We start from the raw sequence: 26,019 nt of genomic DNA, 5'->3' as shown, positions 1-26,019 counted from the left end.
ATAAATATAAGCATACATTAGATCTTATATTCTTTTTTAAATATATTCTACTTATTATACATTACTCTTTTATGTACACTTTTTTATGGCATTCCTTTATGTACACTGATTGTTCTGCTTTTTATATTTACCCTACAGTCTCTTATGTGGTGGCTTAATAAAGTATGTGATTGAGTATTATCTGGTAATTGCTATTTGATTTAGATGTGTTTCTCCATTTTCTTATCTTGTATTAGTAATTTGTGGTAAATCATTTTACCTTTGCCCATATAATACAGTAAATGAATTGATTGCATCGCAATCATTAACATTTATGTATTAACTTTGTTGGGTACTTCACTAGCAGTATATTGGATATACGTTATCCCATAGAGGGTTGCATTTACAACCTCCATCTCAATTTGTATATATACATATACATATACATATACATACATACAAATATATATATATCATATTATATATATATATATATATATATATATATATATATAATATATATATATAGTCATCTATATATACTATATATTAGATACTATTATATATATATATATCTACATATATATATATATATATATACATTATATTATATAATATATATATACATATATATATATACATACATACATACATATATAGATATACATACTATCTATATATGTATCTATATTATATATATATACACCATATCTAATATACCTATTCATATGTATAGACATATGTATGTATGTATGCATGTATGTATGTATATATGCATGTATATAAATATGTGTGCATGTATATATTTCCTAATTGATGTCAACTATTTGTACTAAATGAATTTTTTCCAATCCCTCCAGAGTGTAACAAAACTACTATCTACTGCAACAGAAAAATAAACTGCCGTGAAACAATCATTGGCAGTGAGTGTATGTTACCATTTGAAACTTCTCAGAAATTAATATGTGGTGATGATCAACAATGGAAAACTGACTTTAAATGTCCAGGTAATAATTTTATTGTGTAGAATTGTCTTTTGTTTATTTGATTGTCTTGATAGAATATGTCTTTATTCCAATAACTGATAATTAAATGAAGATTGATGTAATCTAATCTGAAGTTTTTAAAAAAATTTGCCTGGTGTCACATCTTTTTATCAATTCCCTTTTTCCTTTCTTATCAGTCTATCTTGTCAGTTTTTTTTGGTACTTCTTTCTCTATGTGTATTTTGGTATATTGTATATATATTTATTGAGAGAATGTTGATAAAGGATCACCACTTTAGTGTAAGTGTTCATTGAGAGGTCCTGTAAATGAGCTTTTGAGAAGTGAGTGTAATGAAAATATCAGAAGGCATTTTTATATAAAATATTTTAATTTATTAAAGGATAACGAGTGCTGACAAGTTATATGAACATAGCCGGTGTATGTGCATGAATCAGAGAAAGCTTTATAACTTACATTGGAAAAATGGATTCAGTTGGATGTTGTTTTAAGCTAACAAAAACGGTGCTAGTGGAAACAAAAATATACTGCTCATGATATAGCCAGATTTGTGGGCTGATGTTATTCAGAATTTGGCATGAATGAAATAGGTTGTTCATGATGTGAGTTGGGTTGAGGGTTGATATAATTCAGAGCGAAGGCGGCGAGCTGGCAGAATCGTTAACACACCGGGCAAAATGCTTAGCGTTATTTCGTCTGCCACTATGTTCTGAGTTCAAATTCCACTGAGGTCAACTTTGCCTTTCATCCTTTCGGGGTCGATTAAATAAGTACCAGTTATGCACTGGGGTCGATATAATCGACTTAATCCGTTTGTCTGTCCTTGTTTGTTCTCTGTGTTTAGCCCCTTGTGGGTAGTAAAGAAATTGATATAATTCAGAGCTAGCAGTGCAAAGTTGGTCAGAAAAACAAAGGGGCAGTTCCTATGCTTAACAGCCAATGTTGCTGGTTTGTTGTCTTTTTGCTAACTGGTCCAAACACCCACTTAACTCTTCTCGGTCAGAGAGCTGCCTTTGGCATTAATATGTGCTCAGCTCTGGCTGGTTGGAGTTGCTATTGCAGAACTAGGCTACAATATGATAACAAAAATAGCTTTTCTGACTTGCTACAGTACCCTTCACTGACATTGCAAATTGATACATGCAACAGTAATGCAGAAAAAAAAATGCAGTGTGAAATGTTCAAAGAAGGTAAATACACAAATACATCAGGAAAAGCAATATTACAAATACAATAAAAGGCAAATATACAAAAATGAGAAAACGACAGTCATTTAGTGCAAGTTCATATATATATATAATCTTGCAAAGTCTCATGGACTTATGGATGTGACAGCCTCTACAGGTTGTCATTCCATGTATGGGTGGAGGTGGGGAAGATGTATATGAAGTAGTGTGTGTAGAGGGTGTATGAAGTTTCTGGGTATGTGCATCTGTATAGGCCCTTTTAAGTCTATCAACAGAGACAGTGTCTCTGGAACCACCACAGTCAATGGTGAAATGTTTGTTAGAATGAGAAAGAACACAATAAGGTCCTGAGTAAGGTTGGATGAGAGGTCTTCTCATGGTGTTGTTTCCGATGAAAACGTGGGTCCATGAGACCATGTCCCTCAGGACTGCATCGTGTTCAATCAAATAATAATATAAATAATATAAATATTATTTCCAAGTAAGTTTATTTTAATGTTTTTGATACAACTCTACTCTATACTGTTTCCCCCACCTATTGTTTTCTCTCTCATTCTTTCTCTAATTCCTTTTTTCTCCCCTTCACCATTTTCTATCTGTCTGTCTGTCTGCCTTTTTGTCAGTCTGCCTGTCTATTTGTCTGTCTGTCTGTCTCTCTCTCTCTCTCTCCCTCTTTCTCCTTTACTCTCTCTCATTGCTCACATGTGACCATTGTCCATCATTCTTTTCCACACATGATCATCCTTCTTTTCTTTCAGGGCTGTCCTATAGATATATATTATTTATATCATATTCTTATGTATACACATACAAGGGGAGAGCTGAAAATTTCCTGACATTACGGGTATAGCAAAAGGCCTGGCTGGAGGCCCAATCTCCCGAGTTCTTTTGCAGGGCTTAGAAAAACTGAAAGATGTTGCAATATGTGTGTGAATATGAGGGGGATATGTTGAATAACATTATAATTAACTGATCCTCCTGTATTTTCTTTTACCCAAAGCCAGGAACTTTTCAGCACTCCTTCGTATATGAAGATGTCCATATATATATATACATTTGTAAGTATGTGTGTATTTGAAGGGGTGTGTATATATGTATTTTCTGATTGAAGATAGCTATTTATTGTAAATTAATTTTTTTCCACCCTTCCAGTTTGTCCCAACGTTACTTCCATCTGCAATAGAACAGTAAACTGTAGTGAAACAGTAATTGGCAGTGAGTGTATTTCACCATTTAAGAGTTCTCAGAAATTAATATGTGGTGATGATCAACAATGGAAAACTGACTTTAAATGTCCTCCAGTCGTGAAAATTGATCCAAGCAAATCCAAAGGTATTTTTGAATTTTGCCTGATGCTAACACAACCTTATATCAATTCTTTTTATCCTTTCTCTTCAGTCTGTCTTGTCAGTTTTTTTGGCGCCTCTTTCTCTATGTGTATTTTGGTATATAGATTATATATGTATACTAGCAGAGATACCCGGCGTAGCTCGGGATTAAAATGGTATAGTTTGTACACGTATATTACAGTTATGTTGAAACAGGTGATACAGGAAAGTGCAGCATTGATGACAAAACATTTGTAGAGTAAATGATGGTCTAATTCAACTTAGCGACATGTTATACATCAGGCCCTAACCTTAAGAGTTGTAAGGGGGCATGTAATTTTTGAACTCACTGCAAAGTTGTCAGTGGATATACTCACCTTGGAGGTGGTCAGTGCTGCATGTAACACGACCCATCGTATGGCTGACAGTCAAACGAATGGGAGTAATGGAGATATTGTATGTAAATGGGTTCATTCTGGAAATGGGCTGCAATGGGAGATGACAACGGGGAAGTGAACTGTTGAAATGATGCAGAAGGTGAAGTGTTGACATTGGATTGTTGGTGTGGCTGTAGAATAAGACACATAAAGTGACCCTATGCAGTCACATGAGAATATGTAGTAGTGAATTACTTGAAAAAATAAGGTAAAATGGTTTCCCTCGTGGTATGTATATAGTATGTGTGTATTTTTGTATGCAGTGTAAATTGACGAAATATAAGGAAATGAACAAAATAGAAGCACATGTATGAAAATGCTAATTTAATGGTAAATACCACAATAATTATTACAGAGAGACAAAGAATTGTATACTCTTTTCACTCATTTGACTGCGGCCATGCTGGAGCACCGCCTTTATAGTTGAGCAAATCGACCCCAGAGCTTATTCTTTGTAAGCCTAGTACTTATTCTATTGGTCTCTTTCGCTGAACCACTAAGCCATGCAGATGCAAACACACCAGCATCGGTTGTCAAGCGATGTTGGGGGGACAAACACAAACACACACACACAAATATATACATATACATATATATACATATACGACAGGCTTCTTCCAGTTTCCGTCTACCAAATCCACTCACAAGGCTTTGGTCAGCCCAAGGCTATGGTAGAAGACATTTCCCAAGGTGCCACGCTGTGGGACTGAACCCGGGACCATGTGGTTGGTAAACAAGCTACTTACCACACAGCCGCTCCTGCGCCTGTATATATAAGATAAATTTCTTAATGTAAGTGTAAATATTAATATGCAACCTTGTAACTGCTGCGATAATTAATTAACTGGTAATGGAACAATAAATGTATATTTTGATATATACCTTGGATCTTGCCACCTCAATAGTTTTTTTTTCAAGAGTTTCACTTCTAGCACTCACATACATACATTCAGGCATGTCAGTCATCACATATGTATATGTATGTGTAGATGTGTGTGTGTGTGTGTGGTGTTTAATAATATATGCAATGTGGAAACACACAGGCTCACAGATACACACACACACACACTCATACATTCACAGACAGATACACACTCATATACAAAATGTAACATCATCATCGTTGTGTTATAAAAAGTTCCTGATATACACTCACACACATTTACTTAGTCACACAGAGACATACATTCACGCATGTTAGTTGTTACATACGCATATGTGTGTGTACATGTATGTATGTTTAATAATGTACCTAACATGGAAAGACGTCATATACAAATTGTGATTATTTACATTATTTACATTGGACGTATATGTGCCCTTATCTTGTTTGTTCTTACCACAGATTTCGGCTGATTTTCTCTCCAGCCTTCATCAGGTGTCCTGATGCAATTTTGAACCCAACCCTGGGTTCTCATTTTTTGCTGACATCATCATCATTATTATTATCATTATTATTATTATTCAAAGTACTGCCTGGAATTGAACTCGGAATCTTAGGGTTAGTAGATCGTGCTCTTAACCCTTACACTATATATCCATAGGCAATTATAGAGTGAATTTCAGGGATTATAAACCTAATATTTTTGTATCCTTCCTTAATACCAGTTCCCATATTCTACTCATATCTGCATTAGGTCTGCTTAGGAGGTTGTTGTGTCCTAGCATATGTGCTGCCTCTTTTACTTTTCGTATTTTCCAGGGGTGCTTTCTGTCTATTATTTTAACTACATCCCACAGGGTTAGGTGGTCTCTGTTTTTCCATAGCTGATCAGCTATACCCAATTTTTCAACATCTCCTCATGTCACAGCTTTACGATGTTTCTCTACCCTTATTTTGAGTAGGTAGCATGTTTCACCTTTGTATAACCTCCCACAACTGCATGGGATGGAGCACATGCATTCTTTGGTCATATTCTCTTCTATTGGTGGTTTTACTCGAAGGTGGCAGTTGTAAGGAGTAGTATTCCTTTTGAATACTGTCCTGATATGATATGGACTGCATATCTTTTGTACTTTTTCCAAGTAGCCTTTCACATAGGATAGACAGACTGGTCAATTTATGGGTTTCGTCTTCTCTCTACTTCCTAATTGGAGTAGATAGTATGTTTTTTGGGTAGTTGTTGCTAAATAGATTGTTACTTAGCTTGATCATTTATTCATGGTGTGTATCAGGATTGCTACTTATATTCTTTGCTCGATGTTTTAGGCACTGAGCAATCCCTCTCTTCACTGTATGAATGGTGAGAATTGAAGTCAAGGTATTGTCAAGTGAAGGTTGGCTTGTCTGATACAGCTGTCCTGAACCCATGCTTAGTGCAAGTTGTTAATATATGTATATTTATATATGTACATACGTCAAAAATTGGTGAAGTTTTATCAGTGAACAGGTCATGGTTTCTAGGCAATAAATATATTTTGACACAAATGAAATTTAAATGTTGAAGTGAAACTAATGGTTTTTGAGTGTTCTTGAATGGCTTACAAATACAGGGGTTGGACAAAATAATGGAAACACCTTAAAATTTCAAACAAATTTATTTTAATATGGAGTAAGACCAACTTTGGCAATAATTATAGCTTGAATTCTACAAGGTATGGACTCATACAAAGTTTGAATTGTTTCCAAAGGAATTTTTGTCCATTCTTCAGCTTAAACAGTCTCCAGTTCTTGTAGTGATGACGATGGAGGATATCTTCTCCTTACTTGTTTTTCTAAAAAGCACCATAAATGTTCAATAATATTGAGATCTGGGGACTGTGGTGGCCAGATAAAATGTTCCACTTCACTAGAATGTTCCTTGTGCCATTCAGTAACAACTTTAAGCTGTGTGAATTAGTTCATTATTATCCTGAAAGATTGCGTTTCCCTCTGGAAACAGTTCTGCAACCATAGGATGAAATTGATTAGATAAAATTCTTAAATAGTCTTGTCTATCAATTCTGTGGATCTTGCCCTGACTGTAACATCCAGAACGTGAGAAGAAGCAAAGGAATTACTAACTGTGACATCCCAGACAAGGCATCTGCCTTTCGACCAGGGACAAAGGAGAGGCTGTTAGGTCTTTTCCCATCACATCTGAAATACCACAATCTGTTGGCCAACTACATTTTCCATTCTGTGGTGTTTGAGATGTTTGGTGGGGTCGGACCAGCGACTTCCAGATACCTGTCTTCACTGGCAGTTTGCCTAGCAGAGGCGACTGGTGAAGCTTGTGAGGGTGCCAGGTTGTCCCAGTGCATCAGCCTTGCTCTAACCTGCAGCAATGCTGCAAGCATGATGGTGTGCCTCAAAAGCCATTAGGGAGGTTTCCCAATACCCACCCAAATTTTCTACTTGTTTGAGTAATATGATACTATAGCAATTTATTATTGAGTTAGCAAAGCTATTGTTCACAAAGGAGTGAGCAAAAAAACATATAACAAAGAAAATACAAAATAATTTGCACAAAACACACACATATATATGTATACACACACACATGCATACATATATGATAGCCTTTTTTGGTTTACATCTACCAGATCCACTCACAAGTCTTTCAATAGCCCATGGCTAAACTAGAAGACACTTGCTCATGGTGGCACACAGTGGGATTGAACCCCAAAACTAAGTGGTTGGTAAATATAAAGTAAAATAACACCCACGTTGTATTCTATATTATTCTATATATTTTATTGTTTATTGTAATATTGTTTTATATTTTTTCTAAGGTAATGCGCTATCTTTTTCTTGTCTTGTATTTTCCTTTGAAGCTCGAAGAAGCAGAACACCAAGTGCTACAAGTAATGGACGAGGTGAGAGTGGATGTTTAATTGGATTTATGTGATTTTTGTTCTCTTAACTGTTGTTATTTTATTTTTTAATACCAGCTTCAGCCTCTATTTCTGTAGATTTATGATCAAAGATATTCCTGCCAAGCCTACCTTGTCTTTTATTTACACACTATATATCTCAGGCAATGGTATAATCAGAAGCACATTTGGCTGCTACATCTTGCAGGTGGAGAAACACTATAGAGGCTAATATAATATGTTTGTGTATGCACACTGAGAGTATGACAGTGTTGTATGAGCTTGCTCTATATTTTGGACTTAGCTGCTGGAAATCATTCTCTGAGGGCCTCACCGAGTAGATGACAATGAACCAAGATGTCTAATGATATGAGGTTCTTGAGAAGACTAGCTCACTTGAGTGAAACTGAGTTCCGGAAGCATTGCATGTTTCACTTAGATGAAACATTAACATTTTTCACACATCCTACTCCAGTAAACCAAACTACATCTCCCCTTCTCTTCCTCACATTTCTTCTTTTCTCATGCATAGTACTTATTTCTCCATCCTCACTCCTAGAGTCCAATCATGTCCTCACTGCTCTGTCTCTGTCCACTGTATCATTGCTATTCTGTTGTCCCTCCACACCTCTATGTATTCTCCACCTTCCCCTTTCTTTGCATTCACATGATCCCCTACTCACCACTTGTACCATTAATAATGCTCTACCATCTAATTTATATTCTCATTCCCATAGCTTAGGAGTATGCCCTGACACATCACCACCATCTCTCTCACTCTTATTCTCTTCCACTCTCACTCTCTCTCATTCTTGATAATTCTCTCTCTCTCTCTCTCTCTCTTGCTCTCTCCCCCCAACTATGGTAGCCATAGTTTCTTTCCCTCTGTCATACTCTCATCTCTCATCATCTGGCACAAAGCCACCACATCCAGTATTCCCCCTCTCAAAAGATATTTGTCTTGCAAGTTACTTGGAGATCTCACTGGTGCTTGTGCCATGTAAAAAGCATACAGCCCACACTGTAAAGAGGTTGGCATTTTGAAGGGCATCCAACTATGAAAAGCCATGCCAAAGCAGGATTTGCTAGTGCTGGTACCATGTGAAAAGTATCCAGCTCTCTTTGTAAAGTGGTTGGCATTAGGAAGGGCTTCCAGCCATAAAATCTATACCAAAATAGATCTCTCAGGTGCTGGTGCCTTAACATTTTCCCATGGTCAGATGTTTTTTTTTTTTATAGAAGACTACTTTTGCTTGTGTGATGGTGATGCTTGTTTGCAACCATCAAGTGATGTGAAGACAAGGATTCACACACACACACACACACACACACACACATACAAATATAAGTGTGTGTGTATGTGTGTGCGTGTGAGTGTTTATAGATATGTCAGACCAGTGGCCTCTTCTGATACCCCATGCATCACACTAGTGTTCCAGCTGACTTAACAGATGCTGAAATACACATACGAAATTATGTCGTATTTTGAAGGTAACAACTCATGGTTGCGTTGTGGTGTACATCCGGGAAGATGCCATACCTGTAAGCTTCCTCTTGCTCATATTCAGTCTGTGACACAGTGATGGCATATATTAACCAAGTCATCAAAACAGTAATATGTACTACATATCATCCAGATGCTTCAAATCATAGGGATTTGTTCAAAGAGAGCCTTAAAATATGGAAAAGGTACTACCAACTAGATGACAGCCATCACATTTCTTCTAGAAGACTTCAACCTAGATTCCTAATGTCAAATGGCCTAATGACTACCTTCTTTCAAGCGTGTTTTTACATGAGTGCTTCCCTCAACAAAGGGTACAAATAGCCCTCCGTGTCACAAGTCCATCCATAATGTTAAGGTGATTTCCAACTATTTTCTCAGGTCATATCTTAGTAGAAGTAATAATGCATTGTCTGGGGAAAACTGCAGAGATGCAGTCTACTAGAAGCACCCAACTGGGTGTTGAATTATTACATGTTTTACCAGCAAAATTTATTATCAACACATTGCATATCATTTGACATGCAATAAGAGGTTTATATAACTTGCCATGTTGCCAGGTAATACTCCAATAGAGATTTATCAGGCAATATGCCACTGATGGGATTATAGTAAGATATAAATTTTCAAATGAAGGATTCTTAAACATGCTATTTGATTCATTTAGGGACAGTGTGGTTCATATAGAGCCATTAACCATTCACCATCATTAGCTTCACATGCTAAACTGATTCAACCTTAAACATAAATTTGAAGAATAAAGAAGAAAATATCTAAATCCATAGAAATTTCCTACACTATAAATCTGTATTATAACCCTATCTTGTCCGGGAGTTAATGTAGAAGTAATGAAAATTCCTTTTTTGATATAAATAACTCACTATTGAAATTATTTTCTCTGATTCAACAACTAGTACCCTGTATTGTTCTTAATAGTGTATACTTGAATGATGTTGAATAACGTAAACTAAGTAGATTGATTAAAATTATTACTATAAATAAAATTAAACAATTTGATCTAATCCAACTTTAAATAAGTCTATTCATTACTAAACTTGCCCATTATACTCTTAGTTGCAATTCTTTTTCTTTAGATAAACTCATAATATCTTTATCTACTCATAGATTATATAGCTGGTGTACTGCCTTAACTTTACTTATTATTATTATTATTATTATTATTATTATTATTATTATTATTATATCATCATCATTGTCATTTACTTTTAATCTGCATGTTTGATGCAATCACCTGCCGGGGCACACCCAGCGCCCTAGGGCAAGTGAAGGTTAAGAGTTGTTGAAATATAGCTGAAAGCTTGGGGAGGGGAAGTAGAGATATATCTCCATGTAATGCAAACACAGACATTTACATTGATAGGGTTTTTCTAAGGATGTGGGCAGTACTTGTTAGCACAATCTTTTGGATTTCCTTGAGACATGGTTTTCCAGGGATATTGTCTAGGTTGTTCTGACATCCCTTTTTTATCATACCTAGGGCACCTACAATAACAGGAACTTATCATACCTAGGGCACCTACAATAACAGGAATATATACCTAGGGTACCTACAATAACAGGACTTATTATTATTATTATTATTATATTATTATTATTATTATTATCATTATTATTATTATTATTATTATTCAGTAGTTTTATTTTTATAGCGTGCTTTCACTTCACTACCGAGCGCAGCTCTGTGTGCCTTGGTATGTGCTGTGATTTGTGTGATGCTCTGATGGTTATTGTATGGAAAGTGTTCTGCGTAGGATGTGTGCAGTGCCTAGTAGTGCAATTTTCTGTATGTTATATGTGTTTGTAAGTCCTGGTGTTTTGTTATGTATTTGTCTGAATATTTTTTATCATGCCTAATGCACCTACTATGATAGGAATTGTTTCTGTTTTCAGATTCCACATTCTAGTTACCTCTATTTCCAGATCTTTGTATTTTGAGAGTTTCTCCATTTCTTTTAGAGTCACGTTGTCATCAGCCGGTATTGATACATCAATTAGAAAGCATTTTTTTTCTTCATGGTCTCTGACAACTATATCTGGTCTGTTGGCCTTAATTTCTCTATCTGTGTGTATCGGCATATCCCAGAGTATGGTTGCTTTCTCGTTTTCTGTGACCTTTTCTGGTGTGTGCCTATACCATCTTTTTTCTGTTGTTATTCCATAATGTTGGCATAGCTTCCAATGTATGTAGGTTCCAACTCTGTCATGTCTGTGAATATATTCCTTCTTAGCCAGGACTGGGCAGCTAGAGATAATATGATTTATTGTTTCCTGTCCATCTCCACATATTCTGCAGTTACTTGTAATATTTCTTTTCATTACATGTTTTTGGTAATTTCTGGTGGGGAGGCTTTGGTCTTGTGCTGCAATTAAAAATCCCTCTGTTTCTGCTTTGAGTCCTGAGCTTCTCAACCATTGCTGGGATTTTTTTTTGTCTATTTCTTTTGCGTTTAGTTTAGTCCAGTATTTACCATGAAGGGGCTTTTCTTGCCATCGTTTTATCATGGTTCGTTGCTGTTCTATTTTTAGTTTGGATTTCATTTGTTTTATAGCTTTTGTTGTTTCTTCAACTTCTTCTTCTTCTTCATGTTTATTAGGTGGTATGATTTCTTGTTTGTATTTGTCAGCTTCCTTAAATACTGAGAACAGTTTTTTGTTTTGCTCGTGTTTTGCCGCTATCTGGATCAGTTTTCCTTCCTTCTGAAGTAGATATTTTTGCAGTCCTATGGTGGTTATTTTATAGTAGTTTTCCAGCTGTATAAGGCCTCTACCACCTTCTATACGTTGTATATATAGTCTTTCTATGTCAGATTTTGGGTGATGCATCCTAGATGCTGTCATTATTTTCTTGTTTTCCTATCTATTTTGGTCAGTTCATTTCGTGTCCAGTTAAGGATATTGTAGCTGTAACTTATAACTGGGACAGCTAAAGTGTTGATACCTATTATCTTGTTTTTAGCATTGAGCTCTGTGTTTAGTATTGATCTAACTCGTCTATAATATTCTTTTTTTATTTTCTCTTTCATTTGTGTGTGTTGTGTCTTATCTAGTTCATGGATTCCTAAGTATTTGTAAGTTTGGCTTTCGTCTAATTCTTTTATTTCATTGGTTTTATCTAGTGTGATGTTGTTACTCTTAACTAGTTTTCCTCTTTTCATGGTTACTTTGGCGCATTTTTCTAATCCAAATTTCATATCTATGTCTTTAATAGTGTTTCCAGCTGTTTGTCATTTGCAGCATATAGTTTTAGGTCATCCATATATAAAAGGTGGCTGATCGTTTTGCCGTAACATTTATATCCGCATCCAGTTCTATTTAGCATATCAGATAGAGGTGACAGTGCCAAGCAGAAAAGGAGTGGAGAGAGCATGTCTCCCTGGAATATTCCTCTTCTAATGGGGATGTCTTTGGTTTTCATGAGTCCCTCTTTTGTTTGAAGGTGTAGGACTGTTTGCCATTTATTCATAGAGTGCTCTATGAATTTTATGATTGTTGGTGCTACTTTGTTAATGGCTAGTGTTTCGAGGATCCATGTGTGGGGGATGCTATCAAATGCCTTTTTGTAGTCAATCCAGGCCATACTGAGGCCTTTCTTCTTTCTGTGGCTGTCTTCAGTTATGGCTTTATTAATCATTAGTTGATCTTTATTATACTCAATCCAGGCCATACCGAGGCCTTTCTTCTTTCTGTGGCTGTCTTCAGTTATGGCTTTATTAATCATTAGTTGATCTTTATTATAGTCAATCCAGGCCATACTTTGTAGTCAATCCAGGCCATACTTTGTAGTCAATCCAGGCCATAATTTGTAGTCAATCCAGGCCATACTTTGTAGTCGATCCAGGCCATACTTTGTAGTCAATCCAGACCATACTTTGTAGTCAATCCAGGTCATACTTGTAGTCAATCCAGGCCATATTTTGTAGTCAATCCAGGCCATACTTTGTAGTCAATCCAGGCCATACTTTGTAGTCAATCCAGGCCATACTTTGTAGTCAATCCAGGCCATACTTTGTAGTCAATCCAGGCCATACTTTGTAGTCAATCCAGGCCATACTTTGTAGTCAATCCAGGCCATACTTTGTAGTCAATCCAGGCCATACTTTATAGTCAATCCAGGCCATACTTTGTAGTCAATCCAGGCCATACTTTGTAGTCAATGGAGGCCATACTTTATTATCATCATCATTATTATTATTATTATTATTATTATTATTATTAATATTATTATTATTATTATTATCATTATTATTATTATTATTATTCTATGTTTGACTTTTGCTTTATGAGAAAATGATAGAAACGATGGCAAAAATACTGAACATGGGGACTGCTTTTATTTTCATTTTTTAATATAAATTTGTGCCTATACTTCTATCTATCTTGTTTTATAATAAGACTGTATATCTTTCATGTCGTATGCTATGTGTTCTGTAAATTTCTGAAGAGATTAGAGTATGATTAGAAGTAGGTTTGGCTGCTACTTCAGGCAGGTGGAGAAATTCTAGAGAGGTTCATGTATTGCCTTGATTATAACGTTTTTGTTTCTAAATAAGGTAATATTTTTTCCTGGCCAGGCATGTTTTCTACAGAGGGCTTGAAAAGAAGAGCATTGCTTGTATGATGGTGATGTTCATTTGCAACCATCAAGTGATGTGATGACAAAGTTTCACAAATATACACACATATAGACCCATAGAAATATATATACATACATATGTGTATAAAATATATAAAGAACATTAATACTCATGAGAGATATTAATGTTTGTGACTGCAAGCTAAAAACCGTATAGGCAAAACTAATAGATATATTTTTTCTTATTCTTTTTTATTTTTTATATGTTTCAGTCATTTGACTGTAGCCATGCTGGAGCACTGCTTTTAGTCGAACAAATCGACCCCAGGAATTATTCTTTGTAAGCCTAGTACATATTCTATCAGTCTCTTTACTGAACTGTTAAGTTACAGGGACGTAAACATACCAGCATTGGTTGTCAAGCAATGGTGGGGGGACAAACACAGACACACACACACACATATACTCATGATGGGATTCTTTCTGTTTCCATCAACCAAATCCACTAACAAGACTTTAGCCGGCCTGAGGCTATGGTAGAGAACACTTACCCAAGATGTTATGCAGTGAGACTGAACCTGGAACAATGCAGTTGGTAAGCAAGCTACTTACCACACAGCCACTTCTGCACCTAGATATATAAGAATTATATATAACAAGGATGCTATTGACAAGCAAGCGTTTGCCAAGAGTAGGAGTCAAAATACTCCGAAGTCACAAAAATTAGCACTAGATTTTTGCAGGCATGGTGGGAGTAAAAGTAAATGAAAAAATTGCATCTTGCATCTGCAAAATTGCAAAAAGGAAGGCCAGTTAAGCTGGTGTCATGATTTTGAAATAGGCACCAAAAGACACTTGATTCGTTTCAGCGAAGTCCATTAGTTGTTTAGGAAGCTGTGTCTTTATGTTTCCATCAACATAAAGGAATGTGGGACAAATGATTGCACATTTAGAGTGGGCAGGGGTGAAAGAGGGGTATGTTACATAAAAGTGTTGGGGGAAATGTTTAGAGTTGGGGAAGTGGTGAATGTAGCAGGTGATGGTTAAATATACAGAAGTGGCTTAGTGGTAAGTATAGTAGATAACTGAGGGCATAGAGAATGATGAGAAAGTTGGTCAAGGTAGAACACAGCAGAGAGGAGAATTCATATTATTAATATCTGAACTTGATAGAAGTGAAATAGAGTTGTGACAAAATCCGTGGAAATGTTGCTTGAAGTAATTCGGTATTGAATTGGACATGTTTGCGGGAGCTGCACATTGAATGAAGACAAAGAGATTTCCTAATGTAGCAAATGCATATATAAAGTGTTATGAAATCTCACAGTGGCTTATGGTAAGAAAGAAAACAACATACATATAATGTCAACACTGTATCTCCCCCAAAGTAGTCCTTTCCTGAAACTACACACTTCATACAACATTGCTGGCATTAGTGCAAGCATTCTCAGTTCTTCTTTGTTATGACAGCAAGGAACTGTCTTGGAACATTCTCTTGGATTTCCCTAATATATTGAAATATTTTCATTTGTAGTGGGGTATGACTTTTAGCATAGTTTCAGGGTCATAACCATAGATACATGATTCATCACATGTGATGACCGTTTTCAAAATTCCTTTCACTCTCTCAACACAATTGAGGAGATCTTTCACAGCAGAAAAATGGTGTCATTTTAAAGATGATTATAGACTATACAATATATTGTGAAGCTCTGCTATAACCAATGCGAGTGTGAAAGTATTAATTAATGTGTCTGCATGACTGCTGCAGGTCAGTATCCACGTAGTTAATCCTGCTACCACAACAAATGCCCTGATAGTGTTTGATTGAAACTCATATATCTATTTATAAGCACTCACATGTAGAAACATGCTTGAACTTCTCTGTATTAAGATCTGAAATGTAAGATCGTCGCTACCATGGTATCAGAGGCTCATCTCATACTATGTTAAATGCATCTAAGTAGGCTACTGGTGTTCTGTGATGCATGTAACCTATTAGTACTAACTTGAGGAAGCCGAGCAGCCACTTGATAACCTATCAATCACGTGACTCTGCTGGCCAGATTTATTTCATCCTCACCAGACTGTGGTACACAGGGTTACACAAATATACAAAGACCCTCCTGGGTGAAGAATGTAACCCCCAGAATAGATTAGTCCTTATTGACTTTAGATTCAAGGTCGAAGGATGTCAAGTAGCAGAACAATGCAGAAAAGAAGGATTTGGAAGCTAAAGAACACTTCACATGATCAGAGATTTAGGGATCTCGTCATAGAGAAATTTGATGAGTGGGAGGAGGGGCCACATAGTTTGGACATAGAGGGTAGTTGCATACATATATGATAGCCTTTTTTGGTTTACATCTACCAGATCTACTCATAAGTCTTTCATTGGCCCATGGCTAAACTAGAAGACACTTGCTCATGGTGGCATACAGTGGGATTGAACCCCAAAACTAAGTGGTTGGTAAATATAAAGTAAAATAACACCCACGTTGTATTCTATATTATACTATATATTTTATTGTTTATTGTATTTATTGTTTTATATTTTTTCTAAGGTAATGCGCTATCTTTTTCTTGTCTTGTATTTTCCTTTGAAGCTCAAAGAAGCAGAACACCAAGTGCTACAAGTAATGGACGAGGAGAGAGTGGATGTTTAATTGGATTTATGTGATTTTTGTTCTCTTAACTGTTGTTATTTTTATTTTTTTAATACCAGCTTCAGCCTCTATTTCTGTAGATTTATGATCAAAGATATTCCTGCCAAGCCTACCTTGTCTTTTATTTACACACTATATATCTCAGGCAATGGTATAATCAGAAGCACATTTGGCTGCTACATCTTGCAGGTGGAGAAACACTATAGAGGCTAATATAATATGTTTGTGTATGCACACTGAGAGTATGACAGTGTTGTATGAGCTTGCTCTATATTTTGGACTTAGCTGCTGGAAATCATTCTCTGAGGGCCTCACCGAGTAGATGACAATGAACCAAGATGTCTAATGATATGAGGTTCTTGAGAAGACTAGCTCACTTGAGTGAAACTGAGTTCCGGAAGCATTGCATGTTTCACTTAGATGAAACATTAACATTTTTCACACATCCTACTCCAGTAAACCAAACTACATCTCCCCTTCTCTTCCTCACATTTCTTCTTTTCTCATGCATAGTACTTATTTCTCCATCCTCACTCCTAGAGTCCAATCATGTCCTCACTGCTCTGTCTCTGTCCACTGTATCATTGCTATTCTGTTGACCCTCCACACCTCTATGTATTCTCCACCTACCCCTTTCTTTGCATTCACATGATCTCCCTACTCACCACTTGTACCATTAATAATGCTCTACCATCTAATTTATATTCTCATTCCCATAGCTTAGGAGTATGCCCTGACACATCACCACCATCTCTCTCACTCTTATTCTCTTCCACTCTCACTCTCTCTCATTCTTGATAATTCTCTCTCTCTCTCTCTCTCTTGCTCTCTCCCCCCAACTATGGTAGCCATAGTTTCTTTCCTTCTGTCATACTCTCATCTCTCATCATCTGGCACAAAGAGATCGTCATCGAGAAATTTGATGAGTGGGAGGAGGAGCCACATTCTTTGGACATAGTGCGTAGTTGGAAATTCCTACGAAATAGCTTACTGAGCACCACAGACCAAATGTGGGGCAGGGGCAAAGTCCCTTCCAGACCCAGAGAAATGTGATGGTGGAATAATATAGTAGACAAGGGCATTAGAGCAAAGAAACAGGCCTGGAAAGCCTGGAACAGAGGGGCTACCTTGGAACTGTAACAGATAGTCAAGGGGAGGCTGTGTGACAGCTCTACATAGCCAAGGGAGAAGCAGAAAAGAAGAAGTTTGCAAATGTGCAGTTACGTGAGGACCAAAGAACAGAGGTATTTCAGATAGCAACGCAGTGTGTGAAAGAAAATTGTGATGTCACAGGAGGAAAATGTGTGGGCATGGATGACGGTGCACTTGTTTTTAATGATTCTGAAAAGAAAGAGTCTTGGAGAAGCCATTATGAAAGGCTGCTGAATGTGGAGAATAAATGGGAGGAGGTGAGCCTGCCAAAAGTTGATCCAGTAGAGGGACAAGCTATGATGAGTGTTGTTATAGTAGGACATCGTGTGTATGTTAGAACATGAGGGACTAATTGGAGATCTATGTAATGTGTGGATATATCATAGTATAATATCCATATTGTATCTTACCTCTCAGTACATATGTTGTTGTTCAGTTCCTTATTTTTGTTCATTTCTTTTAAGTTACTGCTAAAAGTCCTCAAGTTGGAGGAAATGGAGAACAAAGCACACAGCAACCCAATCAAGGAGGTATGTATTCTGCAAATTTTGAAAGAAAATAACTTATGATTAGAGGTAAACTTGGCGTCAATTTTTCTCAAGAAGAGAAATCCTGCAAAGATTAATATATGGACTTACTTATGAGTGTGTGTGTGTGTGTGTGTGTGTGTGTGTGTGTGTGTGTGTGTGTGTTGTGTGTGTGTGTGTGTGTGTGTGTGTGTGTGTGTGTGTGCTTGTTTATGTACGTGTGAAAATATTAAAAAAGTGAGTGAAGACAATGAGATTTCCTAATGTAGAAAATATTTATATAAAGCGTGATGAAAACTCACAGTGACGTACAGTGACAAAGAAAACAAGATACTTATCATTTCAGCACTGTATTCCCCACAAAGTAGTCCTTTTCTGAAAATACACACTTGATACAACATTGCTTACTTTAGTGCAAGTATTCTGGATGATATATTTTTATATATATATATGAATGTAAATATATATGTATTTATATCTATATATATATATATGTATATATATAATCTACATTATATATATGTTCACATATACATACACACATGTGAATCTATGTATTTGTATGTATATCTTTGAAAATATATATATGATGAGTGTCATTATGGTTGGAGAACTTGAGTGAGTTAGACATTGGGAGTCTGATTGGAGGACTACGTAATGTGTGGATATATCATAGTATAATATCCATATTGTATCTTACATCTTAGTACATATGTTGTTATAGTAGGACATCGTGTGTAGGTTAGAACATGAGGGACTAATTGGAGATCTATGTAATGTGTGGATATATCATAGTATACTATCCATAATGTATCTTACATCTTAGTACATATGTTGTTGTTCAGATCCTTATTTTTTTGTTCATTTCTTTTAAGTTACTGCTAAAAGTCCTCAAGATGTAGGAAATGGAGAACAAAGCACACAGCAACCCAATCAAGGAGGTATGTATTCTGCAAATTTTGAAAGAAAATAACGTATGATTAGAGATATACTTGGCTTCAATTTTTCTCAAGAAGAGAAATCCCGTAAAGATTAATATATGGACTTACTTATGAGTGTGTGTGTGTGTGTGTGTGGTGTGTGTGTGTGTGTGTGTGTGTGTGTGAGTGTGTGTGTGTTTTTGTATGTCCGTGTGAGAATATTTAAAAATTGAGTGAAGACAAAGAGATTTCCTAATGTAGCAAATATATAGGAACTGTCTTGGACCATTCTTTTGGATTTCCTGAATATATTGAAATGTTTTCATTTGTATTGGGGTCTGACTTTTAGCATAGTTTCAGGGTCATAACCATACGATACATGAGTCATCACTTCTTGTGACAATTTCCAAAATTCCTTTGACTTTCTCAACACAATTAATGAGATTCTTGGCAGCAGAAAAAGGTGTCATATCAAAGATTATCATAGAGCATACAATTTATTGTGAAACACAGCTATAACTAATGCGAGTGTGAATGTATTAATTAATGAGTCTACATGACAGCTGCAGGTCAGTCTCGGTGTAGTCAATCCTGTTACCATAACAAATGTCTCAATACCTTCCGATTGGAACTCATATATCTACATTCACGTATAGAAACATGTTTTAACTTCTCTGGATTAAGATCTGAAATGTAAGTTCATGTCTACCCTGGTGACAGAGGCTCATCTCATACTATGTTAAATGCATCCATAGTCGCATATGTATGTAACCTATTAATCTGCAACACTAACTTCAGGAAGACAGGCAACCAGTTGATAACCTATCAAACATGTGACTCTGCTAGCCAGATTTATTTCACCGTCAACAGACAGTGGTACACAGGGTTGCTCATAAATACAAAGGCACTCCTGGGTGAAGAATGTAAACCCCAGAATAGATTTGTCATTATTGACTTTAGACTCGAGGTCGAAGAATGCCAAGCAGCAGACCAATGCAGAAAAGAAGATTTGGAAGCTAAAGAACGCTTCACGTAGTCAGAGATTTAGGGAGATCGTCATCGAGAAATTTGACGAGTGGGAGGGGGAGCCACATACTTTGGACATAGTGAGTAGTTGGAAATTCCTACGAAACAGTTTACTGAGCACCACAGACCAAATGTGGGGCTGGGGCAAAGTCCCTTCCAGACCCAGAGAAATGTGATTGTGGAATAATATAGTAGACAAGGGCATTAGAGCAAAGAAACAGACCTGGAAAGCCTGGAAGAGTGGAGGTAACAGGGAACTGTAACAGATAGGCAAAGGGAGGCTGTGTGACAGCTCTACATAGCCAAGGGAGAAGCAGAAAAGAAGAAGTTTGCCAATGTTCAGTGACTTGAGGACCAAAGAACAGAAGTATTTCAGATTGCAAGACAGTGTGTGAAAGAAAATTGTGATGTCACAGGAGGGAAATGTGTGGGCATGGATGACGGTGCACTTGTTTTTAATGATTCTGAAAAGAAAGAGTCTTGGAGAAGCCACTATGAAAGGCTGCTGAATGTGGAGAATAAATGGGAGGAGGAGATCCTGCCAAATGTTGATCCAGTAGAGGGACAAGCTATGATGAGTGTTGTTATAGTAGGACATCGTGTGTAGGTTAGGACATGAGGGACTAATTGGAGATCTATGTAATGTGTGGATATATCATAGTATAATATCCATATTGTATCTTACCTCTCAGTACATATGTTGTTGTTCAGTTCCTTATTTTTGTTCATTTCTTTTAAGCTACTGCTAAAAGTCCTCAAGTTGGAGGAAATGGAGAACAAAGCACACAGCAACCCAATCAAGGAGGTATGTATTCTGCAAATTTTGAAAGAAAATAACTTATGATTAGAGGTAAACTTGGCGTCAATTTTTCTCAAGAAGAGAAATCCTGCAAAGATTAATATATGGACTTACTTATGAGTGTGTGTGTGTGTGTGTGTGTTTTTGTGTGTGTGTGTGTGTGTGTCTGTGTGTGTGTGTGTGTGTGCTTGTTTATGTACTTACTCGACAGAGCGTTAGTACCTTGAGAGAAATGTTGTACCTAAGAAGCATCAGTTGTTGTGTGCAAGAGAGACGATTGCGCTGTTATGGTCATGTGGCGAGAATGGATGAAGATAGGTGTGTGAGAAAGTGCCAATCCCTAGCAGTTGAGGGAACCCGTGGAAGAGGTAGACCCAGGAAAACCTGGGACGAGGTGGTGAAGCACGACCTTCGGACGTTAGGTCTCACCATGGAAATGACTAGAGACCGAGACCTATGGAAGCGTGAGAAGACCCGGCAAGACTAGTGAAGCCATAATCCGTGGCTCCTACCTGGGACGTAGTCAGTCCACCTGTGCATACCTTCCTTCTTGTGACACTTGTGAAGACCTGTTGAGGCAAGTGAGAATCGAATCGTATCGAATCAAATCGAACCAAATCAAAATAGATGAACATCAATGGAATTTGTATCCTTGTGGTACCAGTGCCGGTGGCACATAAGAAAACCATCCGAACGTGACCGTAGCCAGTACCGCAATGACTGGCCTCCGTGCTGAGGGCACGTAACAAACACCATCCGAGCGTGGCCGTCCGCCAGCCTCGTCTGGCACCTGTGTCTGTGACACATAAGAAAACACCATCCGAGCGTGGCCGTCTGCCAGCCTCGTCTGGCACCTGTGTCGGTGGCACATAAAAAACACCATCCGAGCGTGGCTGTCTGCCAGCCTCGTCTTGCACCTGTGTCGGTGGCACATAAAATCACCCACTACACTCTCGGAGTGGTTGGCGTTAGGAAGGGCATCCAGCTGTAGAAACACTGCCACATCTGACTGGCCTGGTGCAGCCTTCGGGCTTCCCAGACCCCAGTTGAACCGTCCAACCCATGCTAGCATGGAAAGCGGACGTTAAACGATGATGATGATGATGATGATGATGATCTCTATATATATATGTATATATATCTACATTATATATATACACATATACATACACATATGTGTATGTATGTATATGTATGTATATTTATGAAAATATATATATGATGACTGTCATTACAGTAGGAGAACTTGACTAAGTTGAATCATGGGGAGACTGATTGGAGGACTATGTAATGTGTGGATATATCATAGTATAATATCCATATTGTATCTTACATCTTAGTACATATGTTGTTGTTCAGTTCCTTATTCTTTTTCATTTCTTTTAAGTTACTGCTGAAAGTCCTGATTAGAGATATATTCGGCTTCAATTTTTTCTCAAGAAGAGAAATCCCGTAAAGATTAATATATGGACTTACTTATTAGTGTTTGTGTCTGTGTGTGTGTGTATGCGCGCGCGCATCCACATGTGTGTGTGTAGAAAAGAATAAGGAAAACATATATCTAAACGAGACCATGTTTTTCTTGGCCAGAAATGTTATTACAGAATATTAGACAAGGAGATTTCATTGCTTTTATGAGGGCAATATCCAGTTGCAACCCTGAAGTTATGTTTTTAATATTTCCTTTAAGATGATGGCGTAAAAGGTAAACCAGAAGAAGGCAAAAAAGAAGAAGGCAAAAAAAATGAAAATGGCAATGAGCAAGGCAAAAGAGTAAAAGAAAAAAATGATAAGAAAACTGGACATGATGAGAGTAAGTATTGAACTGAATTTATTTGTTATTTATATTATATCAAGCCCTTTCAGCTCCTCTTCCAATACACCTATGTTGACAATATTCCGGTCTTGCTTACCTTGTATGTTATTGATGCTCTATAAGATTTAGTCAAAGCATACCAAATGCTCTCCCACTTTCTCAAGATAATAATGTATGATTCAAGACAGATTTGGTTACTATTTCTGTCAAACAGAGACCTCAAATTAAGTGTCATGCATTGCCTGACACTTAATTTCACACAACTATCTTCATCCATACTTACCACGTGTCCATACCAGCGTAGACGTCTCTCTTGCACACCACAACTGATGCTTCTTAGGTCCAACTTTTCTCTCAAGGCACTTACACTCTGTCGGGTATGAACACTGACATTACACATCCATCGGAGCATACTGGCTTCATTTCTTGTGAGCTTATGCATATCCTCAGCAGTCACAGCCCATGTTTCACTGCCATGTAGCATGGCTGTTCGTACACATGCATCATACAGTCTGCCTTTTACTCTGAGTGAGAGGCCTTTTGTCACCAGCAGAGGTAAGAGTTCTCTGAACTTTGCCCAGGCTATTCTTACTCTAGCAGTTACACTTTCGGCACACCCACCCCCACTACTGACTTGATCACCTAGGTAACAGAAACTATCAACTATTTCTAGTTTTTCTCTCTGGAATGTGGCGGAAGATGGTCTCTGCGCATTTTCAGTGTTTATTGCACCAGAGCATCTGCCACATACAAAAACTATATTCCTAGTTAGCCTTCCTTTGACATTGCTGCACCTCTTATGTGTCCATAGCTTACACTTGGTGCATCTTATAGAGTTCCTACCTATGCCTTTTCTACAGATCGAGCAGGGCCATCTACCTGAAGGCGTTTGAGATTTGTTTACCTTCCTAGTTATTAGGACTTTGGTTTTAGCTAGATTGACTCTGAGGCCCTTCGATTCTAATCCTTGCTTCCACACCTGAAACTTCTCTTTGAGTTCTGATTGTGACTCAGCAATTAGAGCAAGGTCATCAGCATAGAGGAGCTCCCAGGGGCATCCTGTCTTGAATTCCTCCATTATTGCCTGGAGGACTATGATAAATAGGAGAGGGCTGAGGACTGAGCCTTGGTGGACCCCAACCTCCACCCGGAATTCTTCACTGTACACGTTGCCAACCCTCACCTTACTAACAGCGTTCCTGTACATGGCATGCACAGCTCTCACTAACCATTCATCTATCCCTAGTTTCCTCATTGACCACCAGATAAGGGAATGGGGGATCCTGTCAAAGGCTTTCTCTAAGTCAATGAAAGCCAGGAACAGAGTTTTATCTTTGGCTAGGTATTTCTCCTGCAGCTGTCTCACCAGAAATATGGCATCGGTGGTGCTTTTCCCTGGCATGAAACCAAACTGCATCTCGTCCAGGTTGACACTCTCTCTAATCAGTTGGGCTATGACCCTTTCCGTAACATTCATTACCTGATCCAACAGCTTGATACCTCTGTAATTATTTGTATCTAGGGCGTCACCTTTACCTTTGTAGCAGTTGACTATTATGCCACTACACCAGTCATTGGGTATGACTCCTTCGTGTATCACCTGGTTAACTATACGGGTGACTAGGCTATAGCTGACACTGCCAGATATTTTGAGCATCTCAGCAGTAATTCCTGATGGGCTTGGGGCTTTCCCTGTCTTCATGCTTCTAATTGCCTTAACTACCATGGAACTGTCAACTCGGATAGCTGGTCCCTTTATTGGGTCGACATTCGGCAGACTCTCTTTATCCCATTCATTCTCTTTGTTGAGCAACCTTTCATAGTGGCATCTCCAAACCTCTCTCTTTGCATCCTCATTTAGCGCAAGTGAACCATCATCCATGCGAACACATTTCTCTGCTACCACATCACAATTCTCTCTCACTCACTTGCAACACGAAACACCTCAAGTCTTTCGTCCTCACGGCGCAGAACATTGGCAAATTTTTTCTTATCTGCTTCCCCTCTGGCTGAATATATCTGTCTCCTAGCTTCTCTTTTCGCAGTCTGATACAATTCCCTACTACTGCCATTCCTCCAGTCCTTCCAAGCCTGTCTCTTGTCTCTAATAGCCCTGTCTACAACATTGTTTCACCACCACGTTACCCTGGGACAAGATGGGACTTTGCTCCATCCACAGATCTGGTCAGTGGCACTCAGCAGATTGTCCCGTAGCAACTTCCATTTGGTTTCCATATTTTGTGATGCCATATCCCCTTCTATTTCGTCAAAGGCTTCAAGTAATATGTCCCTAAATCTCTGTCCATTTGCAGGATCTTTAAGCTTCCAGATCCTTCTTCTCCATGTTGGTCGTCTTCTGGCCGTCCTCTTAGTCCTGATCCTAAAGTCACTAACTACCAGTCTATGTTGTGGGTTACATTCCTCGCCTGGAAAGGTTTTGGCATTTATAAGCAGCCCTCTTTCCCTCTTTCTGGCGAGGATGTAGTCGATCTGGCTAGTGTGTCTGCCAGAACGGTAGGTGACTAGGTGAGAAGTGGGTTTCCTGAAGTTGGTATTGCAAATCATAAGGTCATTTGCATCGCAGAACTCCAGCAGCCTGGTTCCCTCCTCATTGCGAGAACCAAAACCGTAGCCCCCGTGTATGCCATGGAAGCCCCCGACATGCCGTCCAACATGTCTATTGAAGTCACCTGCCACAAAGAGAAGGTCACTGTCATTTGTCAACGAGGTAGTCTGTAATAGGGTGTCATAGAATCGGTCTTTTTGTCCTTCTGGTAGCCCCGGCTGAGGGGGCATATGCCGAGATAATGGTTGCTGACCTATGACAGAGCACTAATCTAATCTTAAGTATTCTGTCACATACTCTGACTACCTCGACTACCTTATCAACCCATTTCTCTGCAAGAAGTATACCCACGCCCCCAACCCCTTCAGTGTTCCTTGCACAGGAAATCTTGTACCTGTATTCCTTGCCTGTAAGGAACCTAGCGGAACCTCCTCTCCACCTTACTTCTTGGACGCAGCACAAATCCACACGTCTCCGTTCAAGCAGCTCGACAATCTCACCAGACCTACCTTTCAATGTGCCAACATTGAGTGTGCCAACTCTGAGGGTGTGGGAGGTGTGGGCCTGTGGGCCCCTGGGATGGGGGGCAGAAGTGTAATGTACCTGAAAAGAAGACTTGCGATTGGCAGATTTCATAAAGAAACACTAGACTACAACCTTCATACATTACAGTTTTTGCGCTATATGATCAAATAAGCCCTACAATAGGGGTGAGGGT

The 26,019-nt window shown here is 38.0% G+C and overlaps 1 protein-coding gene across 1 annotated transcript in view; it reads left to right on the top strand.

Annotated features, from left to right (window-relative positions):
- Positions 1-26,019, top strand: part of LOC115218309 (ribosome-binding protein 1-like) — a 68,135-nt gene that overhangs the window by 14,413 nt on the left and 27,703 nt on the right. The window contains exons 4-10 of the mRNA XM_036508406.1: positions 833-984; positions 3,319-3,503; positions 7,693-7,734; positions 18,112-18,177; positions 19,050-19,115; positions 20,860-20,925; positions 22,610-22,732. Of these exons, the coding sequence (XP_036364299.1) occupies positions 911-984; positions 3,319-3,503; positions 7,693-7,734; positions 18,112-18,177; positions 19,050-19,115; positions 20,860-20,925; positions 22,610-22,732 (622 nt within the window). The 5' untranslated portion in view covers positions 833-910. The remainder of the gene's footprint in view (positions 1-832; positions 985-3,318; positions 3,504-7,692; positions 7,735-18,111; positions 18,178-19,049; positions 19,116-20,859; positions 20,926-22,609; positions 22,733-26,019) is intronic.

Source organism: Octopus sinensis, linkage group LG13 (assembly GCF_006345805.1).
Source record: "Octopus sinensis linkage group LG13, ASM634580v1, whole genome shotgun sequence".
Classification (NCBI taxonomy): domain Eukaryota; kingdom Metazoa; phylum Mollusca; class Cephalopoda; order Octopoda; family Octopodidae; genus Octopus; species Octopus sinensis.
The sequence above is the reverse complement of the archived record's forward strand: the minus strand, read 5'-3'. Positions and strand labels throughout refer to the sequence as shown.